Here is a 19,886-nt window from a genome sequence, read left to right on the forward strand (position 1 = left end):
CAAGGCCAGACATATCAACAGCGGCTGCATATTCACATGAGTACCCCGCTAGCTCTCCGCTTGTGTGGCAGCCCAAATTTCCAGCTCCCCATTGGCCCAACCACGTTGAAGCGGCCACACTACAGCGACAAGGGGAGGTATCAGACCTCTCTGCCCTCCTCTCACGTCATGGCCTACTGATACCAGGACTGACAGTGTTTGATAATTAGCCTGAGACTCATATATCATGGAGATCTATGTTCCACAGTGCCACTGAAGATTTTTATATCTAAAATGCAGTGAAGAGCTTGATTTACTCACAAAGTGGCTTGGCGGTGAGTCTCTCCAGCCTTCTCTGAGAATTAGGGCTGTTCATAATAATCTAGAAGCGGGTCTTCAGCGTTTATGGCAAAGGCTACACAGGTATTATGGCTCATCTAAAGTAATTAAAGCTTCTATGTTCAAATGCCTACAGAGCTTTCCCAGAGTTGCTCCGAGAGACAGCTCTTTCAGGAGCTTGCAGATCTCCTTTTAGAACTCGGGAGCAATAAAAAATCGATGGATATCTGCCAGCCTCAGACTTTTTGACAGTCCAAGAGGAATAAACCCAAATGTGGAAAAGTTTCCTCATGCTTTGCAGTAGTCATGGATTAAACAAGGGTTCAAGTATAAGAAAGAACACAGAGGACACTATCAGCCTGGTTCTGCTGGAGGTTCCTTCCTGTTAAAAGGAGTTTTTTCTTCCCACTCTCGCCAAAGTGCTTGCTCACAGGGGTCATTGTTGGGTTTTTCTCTGTATTTCTTATTGTAGGGTCTACCTTATAATATACAGCACCTCGAGGTGACTGTTGTTGTGATTTGGTGCTCTATAAATAAAATTGAATTGAATTGAATTGTCGTCAAGGAGCTTGACTCCTCCTCCAATTTGACATGCCAGAATCCACTCTTCACGTTGCAGACAGTGAACACTTTAGTCTTCGACAGATCAGGCAAAATGTCCTCAATGGTAGGCAATGGAAAATGGCTCCGTTGTAGAGCTTTATTTGAGGGTTTTGGATCTTGCCCAGCAGTGGTACTTCACACTCTTTGTCAACCACTTGAAACTCCAACCAATAGTTTCTGATTTCTCGGGTTGCGTATCTTAACTTTGCACTTTTCCAACAGCTTTATCTTACTTTTGTTGGACATCCTCAACACTGTCTGTGTGTCCTTTAACTGTGTGTGCAGGCTTAGCATGTGAATTGCCATTACATTACAGTCCATCTAAAAATTTACAATCTCTTTGCCAATCAGCATGCCTGCAAAGAGTTTAGTGGCTCTCACTTTCTCTGTGTTTATTGTATTCTGTGTGTCTGCCTCTGTAACACAGAGGAGGTCCTCGTACTCATCACTCTCACATACTGTCACGCTGTTCTTCTCTTCTGCTCTGAATGGGCCTTGCATTTAACTGCAAAGTGGGTTTCTCTGCCACACTTTTTGAATTTTTTGTCTGTATGCCAGAAATTTTTCTTTCTTCTTTTCATGTGTTCTGCCCCAAAACTTTCAGTCCACTGTGTCGCCGATCTGTTTCTGGCACACAGCTCCCCACCCTGCATGTATGTCTTCCACTGCAGCTCCTGAAATGACTTTGCTGTGCTCCCGCAAAAGCTCTGCAGCTCTCCGGTGCTGTATGCACGCATCCAGCATCGTGTTTTTCTCACGTAGCATCCTCTCCCTCAAGCTCGGGTTGTTAAATCCACATAAAATCCTGTCACAATTCAGTGAGTCCCTTGATACTCCAGAATCGCAAGTTTTTGGTCAGCAGCTTCAACTCCGTCACATAACTGTCGATTGTCTCACTGCCGCCTTGGTTTCTCATGAAGAACCGATAACGCTCCCCAGTTTCATTAACTGTGGGATTGCAGTGATCATCAAACTCCTTAATAATGTCCTTAACTGTCCACTGATCTCTTGCCATGTCGATCATTAGCGTGTCTAGCAGCTCCCTGCCACTCCTACCGATGAGGTAACTGAACAGGCTTACTTTTTTCTGTTCGCCATCTGGGTCCCCGGTCAGCTCCACATAGAACATAAACTCTTCCCTCAAGGTCTTCCATGTCCTCGACAGGTTACTGGAGTCCAATACCAGCATCGGCAGTGCTTTAAGGCCCTCCATTCTTTGCAGCAGTGCTAACTCGATTAGCCACTAGTTGCTCACTGTACCGACAGTCTTCTCCGAGAGGTTCACTCTCCCCGCTCAGCTTGCTCCGCTACACTGCTGCCACCATGTTATATTCTGGTCTCATTTATGACAGACTCCAGAATATCTGTTTCCTACCCAATGGGGTAGTAAGATTTATTAACAAGTCACGTGACTCCAATTGACTCTGCTGCGATACACAACAACATACAGCACAACGTTCTGGCCCACACACTCATTTCCTTGTGTCACACTCTAAAACGTCCGTGTAGCAACACAGCCTACTGTGGAACACAACTCAGCCTGTTTACAATAATTCACATTATTACAAAACTCACAGCCGCTAATGGTCTCAGTGATGTTGGTTTTCTCTTTGGGAAAGTCAGCCTGGCTCCAAAACCAGACATCACCATTCCCAGATTCCCACATAGCAATATTGGTATGGCCTGGATCTGGTCCACACAATGTGCTTACACATGGCCCACATACCGTAAAAGAATGTGTAAGTTGTGTGCAGCCATGGGCCAGTTGCAGACACACTGGTGGTCCTGTGCTGGCCCAGAACAGATTCAGCTCCAGCCCCAGATGTCAGCCTAATGTGTACCTTAATCAAGCCATGCAATAACAACATGTGCCAGAACATAATAGGGCAAAAGAAAGATGGACTTAGTGCTTTTCTATTCTCCCGGATTACTCAAAGTGCTCTATACAACATGCCACATTCACCCATTCATATACATTCACACTCTTGACATGCAGACTGAAGGAACTGAAGGATCAAAACAGTAACCTTCCGATCAGTAGGGAACCTGCTCTGTCTCCTGAGCTACAGCCACCCTGTAGGAAGCATGAGTAAACCCTCACTGGGTTTTGGATAAAGTGTACACTCACAAACCTGTCAAACCTGCATTTGAAAGGTTGGCTACCATAGCAATACAGTATAGCAACATGGCATTTAGGTCTTCTAACTAAAATAGGAAAATAGGAATATAAACAGGGCCATCATTGCCAGACCTGGTACACATCTGGTTGACATACACCCTGCCATGACACCAGTCAGTCAAAAGTGCCAGCTTGATGCCGGATCTGGACCAGACCTGTTTTCCATGAACCTGGGCCACACAAACCAAACCACAACTGAGCCATCTATAAACAGTGCCATCTACGCCAGGCCTGGCCCATATCTGGATGACATACCACTTACCATGCCACAGTAGTGGCCGAAATGGTCCAGCAGGAGCTTGACTCTGCAATAGATGAAGTGAACTTCTACACAAACTCTAAGGTGGTCCTTGGATACATTTTTGATGAAAAGAGACTTTTATGTGTATGTGCATAACCATAGACCCAGCAATGGCATTATGTGCCCACACAGCTAAACCCAGCTGTCCATGTCACACGAGCATTGCCCTCTTAACACCTGTGTCATTCTACATAGCTCAGTGGACCCGCCTTCCTTAGTGACTCAGGCTGAGGCCAACTACAGAAAGAACACTTCGACCTTGTTAGCCCTGAAAATGATACTGAGCTGCGTCCAGTTTCTGTAAAGAGGACTGTACCAAAATCCATCCTGAGATGTGTGCAAATACTAAGTCATGTTTTGCTTGGGATCATACTACTAACTTTATTTATCGAGCTTTTCCAAGTGCCTGGTTATACTTTACTTGCTTTTGTCTGGCTGTAACTGATAGTCGGTTCAGCAGTTAATAATACCTGTTTTGATGGTTGAAGTGTACATATTTAAATGAGGATACAGAATTACAAATGACACGTAAAGTATTATATATAAGCTATTTTTAAAGTAAATAAACGAAAATAGCAGTTTATAGAATTTTATCATTGAATCAAGTTAAAAGAACAAATATGTCTTTATTCAGTGTTCCTGGTCATCTGTTCTTTTATACCTTGTTTTGAATGTCTACTATCCTCTGGGGCTCTCCTCAGCTCTTCCCAGGAGGGTGGCACAGATGCCCCTCCGGTGGTCCTCCTTGGGCTCTCGCACTCTGGGGCCTCTGGATGTCTGGGGCCTGGATCTCCTCCATGCCTGCTTCATGCCCTGGGGGACGGGGCTATGGCTCTCTACACCCTCTAGCAGATCGTTACATGTTCTACTGTTATTTACTGTTAGCAAGATTAATGTGACGATGCTGTGTTTATTATGTTGCTCTCTTTTCTTGCTTGTTTTCTCTTTTTTCTTTTTCCTCCGGAAAAATCCAGGAGATTTTTCTTTTTAAGTGCCCTTTCTCACTGTCCCCTCTCCCCTCTGTTTTTCTTTTCCTTCCTCTCTTTCTTTCTCTCTGTCCTATCCCACAGCCATGTCTGTCACGTCTGTAACAACTGAAAATAAAATAAAATAACAACAACAGGTCGATCAAATGGACCGTGACGATTCGTTTGGTAAAGTAAATCCGTTGGGTGTCTTTGTTGGTGTTCAGACAGACATTTAAAAAAATTTGAGCTATCGGGTTCTTAGACATTAACAATGGCACACACAAATGCAAGAGCAAATCATCTCTGAATAGTTTGTTAAACATAACAATGAGGTCTTGTATTGAAATGGTCTCCATAGCCACCAGGTCTGACCACTTTTGGGATGTAGTGGAATGCAAGATTGGTATCATGGTTGTGCAGAAAGCTAGCTCAACTCTTGACTCAATTAAGAATCACCAGAAATTGGGGAAGGAAACTATGTAACGTAATGATGGATTATTACACATGATCCAAAGAATGCATGCTGGCCACTACCTTTAGTGTGGCCTGATGAACACAATGGAGACAGGTGGGTGATTAAAAGATTAATGTCGAGCCTCTTGGAGTCTTCATTAATGTCAAGCCAGAGGTGGGGACTCAGAATGAGTCCCACCCACATGTGTTTTTGGGGGATGAAAAAATTATCATAAATAAATTTATGATTAATTTTGATAAATAAACCTTCCTTGTTTAAACATGTGTCATGGTGTGTTCTCCCTTTGCTTGTGATTGTTTGAAACTTCTAAAAATAAAGATAAATAAGATAAAAACACATAACAACAGACTCTTCTGATAGGTTGTATGCATGTGCTGTGTAATTGCTATGTAATTGATCAGTGGACAGGTACATTTATATAGAATATATTATAGCTTATATGTATAGTCTGTTTCTTATGTATGTTTTTGACTTGGGGTAAAATAAAACATAAGACATAAGGTTATTCTATTTGGTTTTTATTTTCCAGATGTTGAATCCAGATTTGTCATTTTCACAAAAGTGTCTTATCTTATCTGATATGTCTCTGCAAATGCATACACATATCAATATCATCGTCAGACAACAGTGACATTATTTTAATTTTTAAATAACTCAAACAGGATTTAAGAGGAGCAGTGGTGACTGGACACTGGGAAAACTACAGTGCACTTTATAAATGAACCTGTTGCTTTAATGAGACTTTGGGCAATTTGCAGTTCAAATAAATAGATATAATGATGCACATTAATTGGATTGGTACCCGTGTACCAATCTCCTCAGATGACTAAATATCAACCTCTCAAAATAAGAATATATTCAGGAAACTCGCCTAGGTTAACTAGTGATAGTCACAGACAGTTGATGGTTATTGTGAAAAGCAAATCATCTTTAAATAATCAATCCCAGGTGTTATGGGAAATGTTATGGGTAAATATGGCCACTGCTCCTTTTAAATCCTGTTTGGCATCTTTAACCCAGATCAGACAACAAACAAACTCCAGCAGCTTTGTGCTGAGGAAACGAGGTACATTTGCTTTTTTTGTGCCGAATATTGAGAAAAATAAAACATCAACACAAACTATCTGTGAACGTTCTCAGTTCAGAGATAGTTATGCACCTTCTGCAAAAGGAAACTGTAATTTAAACTTTCCACGGTTACAATGAGTGTGCAGTGTTGTCGCAGATGCTTCCTCCTCCTGCTAAGTCAAAAAACATATTAAATTAACAAAGACAGAACCAAGAAAAAAACAAAAACAAGAAAAGACAAAGACAGACTATGCTAAAACATTTGATGCTACAGCACTAGTCAAATATTACTGTGTTATATTTGTTTAAGGCATATTTCTTTGTTATGGAATAAAATAAATTCTAAAATCATCATGAACAATAGGAGTGGAGATCTCTAGAATAACAATGAGGAAAAGGTTTTCCAGATAGTTAATTCTTGCGGTCTTGTGAGCATCGATGTAGTGACCTGTATTTAATTGCTGTTTCTGCAGTTACCTCATAGATGGGAATATTACCAGGCAAACTTGAGAAAGTTTTAAATATTTTATTGGTCAAGAGTAATAAGAATGGCGAACTGTGTTTAGATTATGTCACAAAATGTCAATGTTGAAATCTACAGTGTTTATTTCCTGGTTAGTCCGTAGTGGCTCCTGAAAAGCAAGTCTACCACAGGGTCACCAATTTGACTGAGAGCACAAAGCTCACCAGAACCGAGAAGAACACCTGACTCCGTCAGAGGTAGTAAAAGTACAGACATTCTCCACTTAAGCGGAAGAAGAGATATTTTTGTTAAAAACATACTCCAGTAAAGGTACTGATTTAGTATCTTTACTCAAAAGTGAAATAGTATAGTCCTTGAAGTGTAACTACTCAAAGTACGTAATCGTTCTCCATCTCTGACAGAAGTTAGCTCTCATTCTTTCCTCTCCCTGGAAATACAGCAGCTGGACCTTTATCTAGCAACACACTGTGCAACAAATTACACAGGAACTAGAGGTGGGCAGATTGATCCACATATAGACAGTATCGATACCAACACTGGTATCAGTATCAGACTGATGCTAATGCAATTGGATTGATACTTTTTTTCTATCCTCTGTTTTCAGTATGAATCCCACTGAACTGTGTTAAATACATTTTTAGTATATTTTTAAAAATATTTTTTAATGAAAAAATATAGCTCAAATTAGCACAAATGTAGCACAAACTACTCTATAGCACATTTAAACAACCGAAGCTGACCCAAAGTCTTTTAAAGACATGCAAATTTACATTAAAGGTGTCTAAAAAACACAGTATCAATTTATAAGAAAAGCTGAAAGGTATTATTTTACTGTGTTAGCGAATTATTGTGAATAGTAAAAATCACAACACTGCCGTTTGGTGTTCTTTAAAATATCTTCAGAATTGGCAAATGTAAGCTGATTTAGCTCATCAATCATGACACACTGCTCTGACCTACACAAGCTCCCTTTATAGGTTAAAACAATCGGTATCACTAAATTAAGGAAAGTATTGGTATTGGCAATACTTTCCTTAATTTACTTTGTACCGGACTGATACCAAAATTTGTAGTATCACACAGCACTAACAGGAACAGTTTGTGTGTTTGTTGATGTTTTTTGAGCTGACAGAAATGTTGTAGAAACGTTATGTCACTGCTCCAGAAATGACCAAATGACGTGTTTTCTCTTGCAAATACCAGCTGTACATTTTGGGCATCTACTAAAATAAAAATAAAAGAATCCTAACATCAGATCCGTTTTTTTTTAATTCAATAGGTAGCATGAGTTGTGTACACATGTGTAATGTATTTATTATCGTTTAGTGTTTTAGTCATGTAGTAGGCTAACTATGAGTGTTTAACTGTATTTAGCTAATTAGACAGATCATATAAATCTCTGGATGTTTACAATGGCCATGAATACTAAAGGCAGGCAGTCTTCTCTGCAACCTTTTGCAACTGTTTCACGTTGATGATCTTTTTCTAGCCAGTCATTTGTGCTGAAAAATACAAATGTTAATTGAAAAAAATGCACAGTAAAATTACGAGGGGCAGTAAAAACACTGAACACAAAAGGCAAGTACGGACTTGCGTAATCAACTATTGTCGACACACTTGTGCCACACACTCCACCAGGCGTCATCTATCCATCACTGTTAGTAAAGCGCTTAAAAACAAACGAACAAACAGCTCTTATTATAATCTACCGGGTCACGCCCTCAGTTAGGACCACTCCTAAGCAAAGTGGAAGGATCAAAAACCGAAATGTGCATGCAACACCAGCCTCCCTCCGCGGGAGGCGCTATAAAAAACAAAGCAAACGTTGTCGCCACGTGATAGGAAAGACCTAAAGCTTTTGTTCCGGGCTGCTTGGTGTAGCGGTGTACACTCTGGGACGTTTTGCTGTGAGTTTCGAGACGTGATAAGGTTCCTTTTTGTTCGCTGAGATGGTGAAGTTGTCCGCGGAACTTATTGAGCAGGCTGCTCAATATACAAATCCCGTGAGAGACAGAGAGTTGGACTTACGAGGTGAGAAACTGTCCTTATTACAGCATTCACAGAAAGGCCTGTGCTCATTAGCTTACGCACATTTTACGCGGGCCTTAACGTGAGCCTGATTCAAAAACGTAACCGGGTAGTGTTCAGTTTCATGCGAACTGCTGCAAAGATAATGCTGGCGTATGTCTAGACACAGCAAGGCTGATTTCACCATAATATGCTGCATATTAAAAGGGTACGTTGAGTCATTCCATCTGAAATCTTAGAGCAAATAAAAACCCTTAACATCTTCTGCTCAGCCAACTCGGATTTACCTGAAAATTGTATGTTTTAAAACGTTTGTAATAATTGCGATTACATTTTGTTTCCATATATGAAGACTTTCTGTAAGTTTTGTTTCATTTTAGGTGAATTGAAATCTGAGAATATGTTTGAACATAAATATCTCTGAAGATAAACTTTTTGTGCTTTCTCACCAAAAAGGCTAATTGTGGTCAGCTAGTATGGACTACAAATCCCATCATAACAGACAAAAAACATTAATTATTAAAAACATTCCTGATTATATTTGAATAATATCTGTTAATTCAGGTTACATCATTACCAAGCTGCATTCTGATAGCAAGCCAATGTTTGCATTCATAGAAAGAGAAAACCCACAGTAAAATAACTGGATATGCAAAATGATTGTAGATTGTTGTCAGAGCTGACATAGTTATCTGCACACATTATGTGTGTGTTAGTGAGGAGACGTGATGACTTCCTGCTATTAATCGCATTATATGCATAATCTCACAATGAGTTAAAAAGTTGTGTATTGTATTTTAGTAGTATCAGGATGTTTTGTTTACACACAAGGTTTTCTTGTTTTATTTATTTATTTTTTACATATGCTTTTTAACAGCAGTTGAAGTACTTTAATTTCAACTTAACCATGAATCTGATCTATTAAAATCAAATAGTTATTTGAAAAGTACAGGGCATTGATGTTTTGTCTAGTTTGTTTTAGAAACACAAGTTACCCTCAGTTCAATGCAACGATTATAACATTACAAACAAAACATGTTAGTTCAAGAGATGTTCCTGTATTATTAAAATACGACACATTAACATCCAAAAAACGAATAAATTGCGACTGAAAGGTGTGGTGCCTTGTCTTGTGCATTGTGAGTAATGCACATTATTCTACAATTCATGGCAACCATTTTAATAAAAGTTAAAATCTAAAATAAAATAATTCATCCATCTGCTTATCTGAAATCAGGTCGCGGGGCCTAAGCAGTGAAGCCCAGACCTCTCTGTTGCAAATCGCTCTCTCTAGCTTATCCAGGGAAAACACTGAGGCGTTTCCAGGCCAGCCAAGAAAGCCACCATGTCCTGGATCTACCCTGGGGCCTCCTCCCAGTAGGACATGCCCAGCCAGAACACCTTACCCAGGAGGCAACAGGCTCAATGGCTCCTTTTGATGTAGCAGCTCTACTTTAAGCCCCTCCCAAACCGAACTCCTCATACTATGCTGAGAGAGAGCTGATGCACCCTTTGGAGAAGGTTATTGGCTAATTACAGGCCAATAATGTGCCTTTAGCATGGAAACTCCTGTCATGCATCATAGCAGGCAAGATGAGCAGGCTCAAAACATGAGTAAGGTCCTGAAGGGAACTGACAGAAACACCACAGGGGAAAAAGATTGGCTACTGGTAGAGCATCGAGCCTTATGCCAGGAGTGAGAGTGACATCAGGTCACTCAGAATGTCAATTTGAACAGAGATGTGTAGTCAGATGGTACCAAAGAGAGGGAAGATGCTATCTGTATTTTAATTATTTTCTTTTTTTGTTTTCGCCCAGGTTATAAAATCCCAGTGCTTGAAAATCTTGGAGCTACTCTGGATCAGTTTGACACTATAGATTTCTCTGATAATGAAGTCAGAAAACTGGACGGCTTCCCTTTGCTCAAAAGACTGAAAACCTTGCTAATGAACAACAACAGGATTTGGTAAGTTAGGTGTGTGTGTGTGTGTGTGTGTGTGTGTGTGTGTGTGTGTGTGTGTGTGTGTGTGTGTGTGTGTGTGTGTGTGTGTGTGTGTGTGTGTGTGTGTGTGTGTGTGTGTGTGTGTGTGTGTGTGTGTGAGATTGTTTTGCGACCACTGTTGTCTTCACCCTCTTTCCTCAAGCTTCTTGTGTTCCTTCTTATTGATGTTGGTGTGATTACACTCTGAGGAGTCGGCTGTGAAACACGTAGATGATACCCTGGTTGGATTATAAGGTGCTCAAAGGAGGAGATATTGACATAAAGACAAGAAAACTCCTTACCATCTCAAATCCAGCACTCTGCAAAAATATGCTAGCCAAAAGATGGCTGAAGCCTGAGTGTCAGAACCACTATCCAGGGCGAATCAACAAAGCTCCTTGTGTAACCCGAGGAAGGACAGGCTCCTGCATGTCATGTACCATTGCTACTGGGAAATCCTACTAGTGGCTAGACAAAGGTGGGGTGAAACACAGTATGAAGGCACTAATCATGGGAGTACAGGAACATGCTCTAAGCATAAGACTGACTGAGGCATTCACCACGTCAGGAAAGACCTCGGGTGCAGGCTGTGTAGAGATTCCCCTGACGTAATCCAAGGGCATAAGTGAAACACCATAACCAAATACGCAAAAACGCTGCAGCGAGGCTTTTGACAAAATCCTGCAAGTACTCACATGTGACACCGTTGTTATCTCAGTTACACTGGCTTCCTGTTAAATTTAGGGTCAATTTTAAGATCCTGGTCTTGACCTACAGAGCTGTGCACGGACTGGCACCAGCCTACATCTCTGATCTGCTACAGCCCGATGTCCCCAGCAGGTCTTTGAGGTCGTCTGATCAGGGCTTACTTGCTTTAAAAATACTAAGAGGAGGACTCAGGGTGACAGAGCTTTTGCCACTGTGGCCCCGAGACTGTGGACTCTCCCCACCAAACATTAAGAACTGTGGACTCAGTCGCTGTTTTTAAAAAAACAACTCAAAACTCACCTTTTTAAAACTGCTTTTGGTTAATTTTTTGCCTGTTTTATTTTCTCTTTTTAAATCTTTTTATGACTTGTAATCTTATGTGCAGCACTTTGTGATTCCGTCTTGAAAGGTGCTATATAAATAAATGTATTTATTTATTTTTTATTTATACCTGGGATAGCACTCGGCCATGGCGACTAACCTATTGGAGTGTGAATCTTTGTGGATAGAAAAAAGTAGTCAAAAGTATTGCAGCGGCTGCAAACAGTCAGCCAAACAATCAGCTGCAAATTATGCCGGGCGACAGTCATAGCAAAGAGACGAAGCACTTTTTGAGTATGGGTAAAGGTGAAAACTGCGCTTCCTCCACTTGACTCATTAATGCCGAATTCTCTGGCAGCTGCTCTGTTCCCATGTTGTTCCAGTATATTAATGATTATCTCAGTTGTTCTCCTGACTGAAGTTTGGTCCGTTTACAGCATCCTGCCATGCGACTGCATTTGTTCCTAACTAGGACTGGGCGATATGACCCAAAATTCATATCTCGATATTCTTATTATTATAGATTATCAGCATTTTTTATAATAATGCTCTATAAATAAAATGTTGTTTTTGTGCATAACAAAAAGCTCACAATTGTGCAGTCAAAATGTAAACTAACAGACGCTGAGCACAATAACAAAGACAGATTTCGCAGCTCCTCTGTTCCCAAGTTCTACTGCGTGACTGACAGCCTTGAGTTTGAAATCCTCTTTGTAACCGTGTCTCTGAACAGGTGCCATTTGTGGTCCTTATACACACAGTACGGTAATATTATGTTGAAGCACAGTACGTATCACTCCGAGGCTCCTCGGTAGCCGTAATGCTCCAACAATCCATCAAGCGGTGCGGCTTCGTAGCTTAGCAAAGTCATATTAAAACATTTTTGACAGAGTTTTTTTTTTTTTTAGCGCGGTGTACCACATAAAATTGGTTCGAGGTCAGTAAGCACAACCGGAATTCATACATAAGGCACAGTGTCGATTTTTGAGAAAATTAAAGGATTCTAAGTGAGCCTTATAGTGTGTAAAATACGTTATACAGAAGAGAAGAATATATCGTTACCGCACATGCTTTAAATTATACCGTGATATGGATTTTAGGCAATATCGCCCAGCCCTAAGCTGAAGACAGATGAGGAACACAAGGAGGAAACGTCATGAACAACCTGGCCCCTGCATAGGATGTACCACTGACAGAGGAAGTGGCTACCAGTGGCCACAAAAAAGGCTGGCTTGAAGGACAGCACAGAGGCTCTGATCATCATAGCACATGAACAGTCCCAAAGCACCAGATCCACAGAGGCAGGAGAGGACCACAGCAGAGATAGGATCCAAGTTGTAGAGTAGGCAAAGGTGCCCCAGAGGCTGTCCAGCAGACAGTAGCCGGATGCAAAATGCAAGCTGGGGCAGTATATACTGACAGGCACAAGCAAGTGGCTGGGATGGTATACTGGAACATCTGAGTCTCCAGGGAAACTCAACCAAAGGTGTTTGGTTGCCTGGCAACATCAGGAAGAAGGAACACAAGATGATCGAGAAGTACCAAGGGCTGAAGATGTATACAGACATGTGACTATATGTGCCTGTGTGAATATACCAAATCCAAAGTTTAAAAATGGTGTATAAATGCAGTGTGCCATTCTCTCAACTCTGTTCTATCTGCTGAAGCTGTAAGAAGTGTGGAAAGTCTTTGGTATTTAACTTTCATACACAAAAGCTGCCTTTGCTAACATTGGTGTGCTGGTAACCTTATGACATGTTCCTTCCAGTCGGATAGGTGAGAACTTGGAGCAATCTCTGCCCAGTCTCACAGAGCTGATCCTCACAAGCAACAACATTCAGGAGCTGGTGAGTGCATCCCAGTAACAGGAACAATGGGACCGGGGGTTCTTTGCTTTCTTTACTGCCCTCTCAGAATTCCTGTCTTTGACTAATAAGAGAATCATTTAGATGAATTGCACACAAATAAACGGATTTAACTATATACATTTCTGCCATCGTCATCAAAAAAAAAAAACTGAGTAAGATGAGCTAAATAATTGAATGTTTATTTGAATTGCATTTTTATTTTAATGTATTATTTTAGTATATTTAGCTGCACAAATTAACTTTACAGATGGAAATGTCCCGTTAATCTCTTTGGAAGCTTAGCCTCTCATTTTAACATTGTTCTTCTCCTGCAGGGTGATCTGGACCCACTGGCCTCAGTGAAGACATTGACCCTTCTCAGGTCTGAATAAACAAACACATTCTGATTATTGAACGGTGTTCTTCACCACAAGTCTTTCATATGTGTTTCAACAATTCCTGACATTCCAGCTTGTTGAGAAATCCAGTGACAAACAAGAAGCATTACAGGCTCTATGTCATCAACAAAATCCCACAGATCAGAGTACTAGACTTTCAGAAGGTAAAGCTCAAGGTAAGTCATGACAAGTTAAAAATCTCATTTAAACATAATTATTGTGCAATAGTGTCCTCAATGGAACTGTACAGTGTTTGCAGCCACGACTAACACCATGCCTGCAGTTTATATAAGAAAGAAATTAAATAACGTTATGGACTTTACAATGGGTTTCTGCAGGTACCTCCTTTACTCCCTGCTCTGGGGTTCTGACCTGAGCTGATGCGAAAATGTGATATGAACAGTGTTGGGCAAGTTACTTTGTTACTTCTTCAAAAAAGTAACTGAGTTACAAGATTCTAAAAGTAATTAATTACTTGAAAAGTAACTATTGCGTTAGTTTAAAAAAAAAAGTTTAACGGTCTGGGGTCCAGGGTATAATTGACCATTTTTCAATACTTCTGATGTTTCCTCCACATTTCACCTTTAAAAACTGTTTCCTTTGCCTTGTTTGGTCTCATTCTTTTCAGCACAACCTCACGTGTCTGAATTTACAGTTATGTTTTCATTTTGATGTACTGTATTAACACAATTGATCTAAAATCAGACAGAAAACATAAAATCAGAGTAGAAAAAGTTGTTTTACTGTAACAACCACAAACATGTTTAATGAATCATATTTCATAACTTTAAATGCAAATATAAATTGTCAATTTTAAGATCATACGCAGAAGTTTTGCAAACAACAAAGTTATTTGCAGCCATTTACCATTTACCTTTTTTTTTTTTTTTTTTTTTAAATAACCATTTCAAACTATTTACGTAACAATCAGCTGTTCTGCATTCAGTAAGATGCCACACAAATTATTTGTGCCACTCAAAAAATTTCTGTCCACTATAAAGGAGAAGATCACAGCCTGATACCTGCAGACAGCAGTCACCTCATTGTTCTGACACAAAACTATCCACAACTCTACACACTAACTACACACTCCAAACGCGTGCGCGCTCTCGCCTTCTCTCGCCATCACTCCTGAAACGTCCCCCTCTTCCTAAACAACCAGATGTCATGTTGCCAGATCATTTTTAATTGGTAGACGTGGTGCATTTCCCCACCAACATGAAAGGGCTGCTTTTTGTTTGTTCGTTTGGATTTTATTTATTTATTTATTTTTTGTTCATAAGCAGAGAGTGCTCGCTGCGCTGTCCTTAGACAGTAAAAGGGACGAAAGTATTCAGGAAAAAAAAACCATGTATTGTTTATCATGACTCTAGTTTTGCGTGGCCTATCAACACAAAGACGGGTATATATCACCTTGTTGCTTTGTCATCTTGAAGTGGTCATGTGATAGGCTTACCACGACTACTTTATTCTTCCTCAGCCAAACAGCAGCACTCATGCGATTGTTTTGCCCCCTGAGCTCCAGGTGTTTTGCCAAAAAGTGATTGTCGGGCAGAAAGTGATTGTCGTCCGCGGGAGCGTGCAGCTGCTTAAAGCTGTAGCGCCCAGATTACTTACAGCTACTTCCGTGTAACTGATATAAGATGCTGTAAGCTGAAGAGGGCTTCAACCGTCTGTTTGTTGAAGAATAGTAACGCGACCGCACCGCATTTTCTTGTTAACGGTAACGGCGTTGTAACGATAGAAATAGTAATTAGTTTACTCGTTACTGAAAAAAGTAACGCCGTTACTTGTAACACCGTTATTCTCATCACTACATTTGAACAGATTGCATGCTACCGATTGTCCAGTCAATGGCATCTCTCCATGAGTCATGAAAGTGATTCCTTCACAAAAATCACAACACAATGCTTTGCTAAAATGACCCCACCCACATGAAGTGTTACTAAGTTGTAATTGAAAATGGCCAAAACTGACTCGAGTTGGGGCAAGATGAGCCGAGTTGGTACTGGTGGAAAGGAGGCGTAGGAGGGAGGGCTTCTTGTAGCTGATTTTCACAACAAGGATGACATGACGAATTGGTCGTTCTCAGGAGCTTGGTGAATTCCAGAGTGTAGACTGATGATAGGATGGCTCCTGTGCAAAAAGTTTGATTGTGAAATTTCCTCCATACTAAATGTTTCAGAGTCAGCTGTTAGTGGTATAATAACGTGGAAGTGATTGGGAAGAACAGCAACTCGGCCACAAATAAAAACAATCCAAAAGACAAATCGGGCACGGAGGTAGGCAACTCTCTGTAAAGTCAGTGGCTACAAATTTTATGTATCTCAACAACAGTGCAGTCGAGGGCTTCACAGAATGGGTTTGCATGGCTAAGCAGCTGCATCCAAGCCTTACTTTACCAAAGTGTCTCTTCACCACGCCACCACTGGACTCTAGAGCAGTAAAGACATGTTCTTAGACAAATCATGCTTCTCTGTTTGGGTTTGGCGGTTGCAACGAGAATGTTCAAACTTACTGCACTGCGTAAAGTTTGAACATTATGGTGTGGGGTTGTTTTTCCTGAGGTGGGCACAGCCCATTAGTCCAGGGAAAAGAAATCGTAACCCTTCAGTATACCAAGACATTTTGGACAACTTGATGCTCCCAACTTTGTGGAAACAGTGTGGACATGGCATCTTCCTGTTCTAATATTACTGTACAATATAAAGACATGCTTGAGCGAGTTTGGTGCATAACGTTACCGTTCTATATTCAAATATAGTAAGGGAATGTGGCACCTCCAGATAATTACAAAGCAGCCTCTGTGTATTTTTAAGAGTCATAAGTTTGAGAGTGTTCAGTTTGTGTGAGCTTCAGTTACATACTAGTTTATATATTCTTCCAAGCACAATATAAATTTTCTGTTAAATATGTACAAAAATCACCAACTCTCTTTTTAAAATGTACTTTAAAGTATTTGATATATAAAGCTAAAATTTCACAACAATCATTCTGTGTCCAAACTTTTGAGCATAAGATTTTTAGGCGAATCAGAACATTTGTGATGGATGACCTGGCAGTGACGGTTCAGTCTCCCGTTGAGTGCTTTTTTTTTTTCCTTTTAAATTTCAGAATAACTAAGTCCACACTTTATCATGTAACTTTTTCATAATGCTCATCTTCTACCATAATTAACTTGTAAATTATTAGAGGTATTTTAAAACCTTCTTATTCACTAAAGTAGTAATAGTTTGTAAATATGTTGGGTAAATAAGGTTTTGACTTTCATTGTTTGATATTGCTGCAGGAACGGCAGGAAGCGGAGAAAATGTTCAAAGGCAAACTGGGTGCTCAACTTGCAAAGGATATTGGCAGGCGAACAAAAACGTAAGATGAAGTATCTTGACAGCACTTCCTCACCATCACTGGATCCTAGCTGAAAAAACAGATTTTGTACTGCATAGAAATAAGGAATGCACACTATTGCTGTGTGTTAAAGAGTGAACATCTTTGTTCTATATTGAAACATCCCTACAAGTGGAAAAGGTCTCAATGTAGTGTGTCCCTTTCAGATTTACTCCTGGAGTGGCAGTACAGCTGGAGAAGAGGATGGGGCCCTCTCAAGCTGATGTGGAAGCCATCAAGGTTCAGTTTTTACAGTCACCTCAATTGTAAAGAAGCAGGATTTTACCACTGTGTTCACATGAGAATCAAACTTTAGAGAAGGGTCCACTTTTACTCCTAAAGTAGTGATCATCAATTCCTCATATGGGGCCAGAGAAGAAAGGATGCTGTCCTGTTCTCATTAATAATGAATAATAATACAATAGTGCATATACAGAGTGGAATGGTGCAATACAGAAGTACTGGAAGTTAGAGGAGAGTGTCATGTAGTCCAAGACGTGTATGGAGGAGGGCAGCATGGTGTTGAGGAGCACTCAAGCGCTCCGCACAATCCTCTGCTCTGTGTTCAGACGTGTGGCAGTTTCCATACCAGACTGATGCAGCTGGTTAGGACGCTACAGGTGCCTCTGTAGGTGTTAAGGGGGAGGCGCACCTCATCAGTCATCTCAGGAAGTCAAGCCGCTGCTGGGCTCTTTTTGTCACCGATTTGTTGTTGCAGCCTGACTAGTAATGTAAATGCTGCATTATTTGCACTGTAACAATTCACTAATAGAAGGGAAATGAAAACATAGCAATGTTTTGTTTTTGTTAAGGTTTCTAAGCTGAACCTTAAAATGTGCATGGAGCGATGGACACAGTATGTCAATGAGATCTTAGAGGTTATGCAGGCATGCATGACTCTTTTTTTTTTTTTGGGGGGGGGGGTGTATTTATATAATAGAGATTTCGTTTTCAGCTGCCTGGCTTCATGTTTCTCTGAGCCACTATCACTCGAGTTAATTGCATGTGTTAACCAGCATTTTTGCCGGGTATGTTGCACTTGATTTGTGGAGGGCTTTCTACCTGCTATAATGCTTATTGCTTAATGTTTGGTGGCTCAGACAGAAGAGCAGAACTGCTTCTCTGCAGACAGGAGACATGCTGGAAAGTTTATTCCTCACTTCCAGCAAAAAGGGAGAAGACCGTGTCTGTATACCAGCAAGAAATCACATTTACCTGCTGCTTCTTGTCCTATAGTAGCTGGGGACGCTACTATGGGTTTATAAAATAATCAAAACAAATGATGTACTAAAATAAATTTGGTGAAGAGCATTCAGGGCTAGTGATAACAGAATGTGTTCAGAGTATAGTAGCTAAGTGTTCCATCTTTGCTTGTATTTCAGAATGCCATTGCTAATGCTTCATCATTGGCAGAGGTAGAGAGATTAAAAGGGATGCTCCAGGCCGGTCAGATTCCTGGTCGTGATCTCAAACAAGGTCAGTACGAACTAAAACTTATAAGAATTCAATTCTTGAGAAAATGGTGGGGAAATGTGCACTGGGGCAGTGGTATTGGAAGCCACTCACACAGGCGCTGTATAATGGAAAAACACCAGACCCCAAAATTAATTCTGCTAAGTAGCATTATGTCTAAAAAGTATAGCCATCTTTTGTGTTTTATAGATTTGTTAACACACTTTTTAATAGTTTGTTTTAAAGAAACAAAAACTAAAGACAAATGTTGTTTAAAATGTCTATTAACAAAAGATTCATGAAGTTTGATTGGTATAACGTCATGGTATTTGGTGATTTATATGTATGAATGGATATATTCATGTATAAAATTAGGTTCAGTTGTGGTAGAAGAGGAGGAGGAAGAAGAGGAAGAGGTTGGCCCTGCACAAACGGAGGCGCACATGGGTGGCACTTCTGAAGAGGAAATCATGAACATGGATCAAGGAGAGGATGATAAAAATATGGAGACGGGGTCACATGTTAATGGATCCTGAGTTTGCTGAAAACATTTTTTTCCTTAGAGTTCTTGTGTTGGATATGTTTACCATGGCTGTGTGTTTGTTTTTTTTTTTTTAAAAATTGTATAAAATGACTTTCATTAAAGTGATTTCTTCTGATTTGAATTGGAATATTTTTTGTTTGTCTGTTTTATCATTAAAGAAATCCCCATGTTTACAGACTTCTAAGGTCTTTTATGTGTTGTATATATCCAATACCAATGTTTACACTGTACCACACACAAAAGGGGACAAAGATTCAGTACCACTGTTGATTCATACAGTGCGTCCGGAAAGTATTCACAGCACTCCACTTGTTCCACATTTCATTGTGTAACAGTCTTATTCCAAAATTGGTTATTCAATTTTCATCTCAAAATTTTACACACAAAGTGACAGTGCAGAGAATAAAGGTATGCTTCAAATTCATCCATATTTGTTAAAAAGAAAGTACTCCCACTCTTTGCTCAGTACTATGAAGTACCTTTGGCAGCAATTACAGCCTCAATCTTTGTTTTTGTTTTTTTATATTTAAGTATTCTGCTACAAGCTTGCCTCACCTATTTGTTTTTTTTGGGGGGTTTTTTTTTTTTTGACAGTTTATTCCAATCTTTGCAGAACCTCTCATCCCATTCAGCTTGATGGAGCTTGTGTCTGCATAGCTATTTTCAAATCTGTCCTGAGTTAAATCAGGTTCAAATCTGGGCTGCGGCAGACACCGCAGTGGCCCCAAAGCCAGTCCCTTGTCTTGGCTTGACTTGCGCTTCAGGTCCTCGTGGAAGAAACCTCTTTTGTCCCAGTCTGGGGTCCAGAGCATTTGGGACAGGTT

General features: G+C 40.3%; 1 protein-coding gene across 1 annotated transcript; it reads left to right on the top strand.

Moving 5' to 3' along the window:
• The first annotated feature begins 8,236 nt into the window (after positions 1–8,236).
• On the top strand, positions 8,237–19,239 carry snrpa1 (small nuclear ribonucleoprotein polypeptide A'). The gene is made up of 9 exons (XM_086296745.1): positions 8,237–8,427; positions 10,243–10,390; positions 13,203–13,281; positions 13,617–13,663; positions 13,753–13,855; positions 16,969–17,048; positions 17,234–17,306; positions 18,449–18,542; positions 18,894–19,239. Exons 1-9 carry the CDS (start codon positions 8,346–8,348, stop codon positions 19,052–19,054), a joined length of 867 nt encoding a protein of 288 aa, XP_086152871.1. The 5' UTR covers positions 8,237–8,345; the 3' UTR covers positions 19,055–19,239.
• The last annotated feature ends 647 nt before the right edge of the window (positions 19,240–19,886 follow it).

Source organism: Aulonocara sp. 'chitande type north' Nkhata Bay, linkage group LG1, assembly GCF_057382095.1.
Source record: "Aulonocara sp. 'chitande type north' Nkhata Bay isolate Kocher_YH1m ecotype deep benthic linkage group LG1, A_spYH_male_GT1.1, whole genome shotgun sequence".
In the NCBI taxonomy this organism is placed as follows: domain Eukaryota; kingdom Metazoa; phylum Chordata; class Actinopteri; order Cichliformes; family Cichlidae; genus Aulonocara; species Aulonocara sp. 'chitande type north' Nkhata Bay.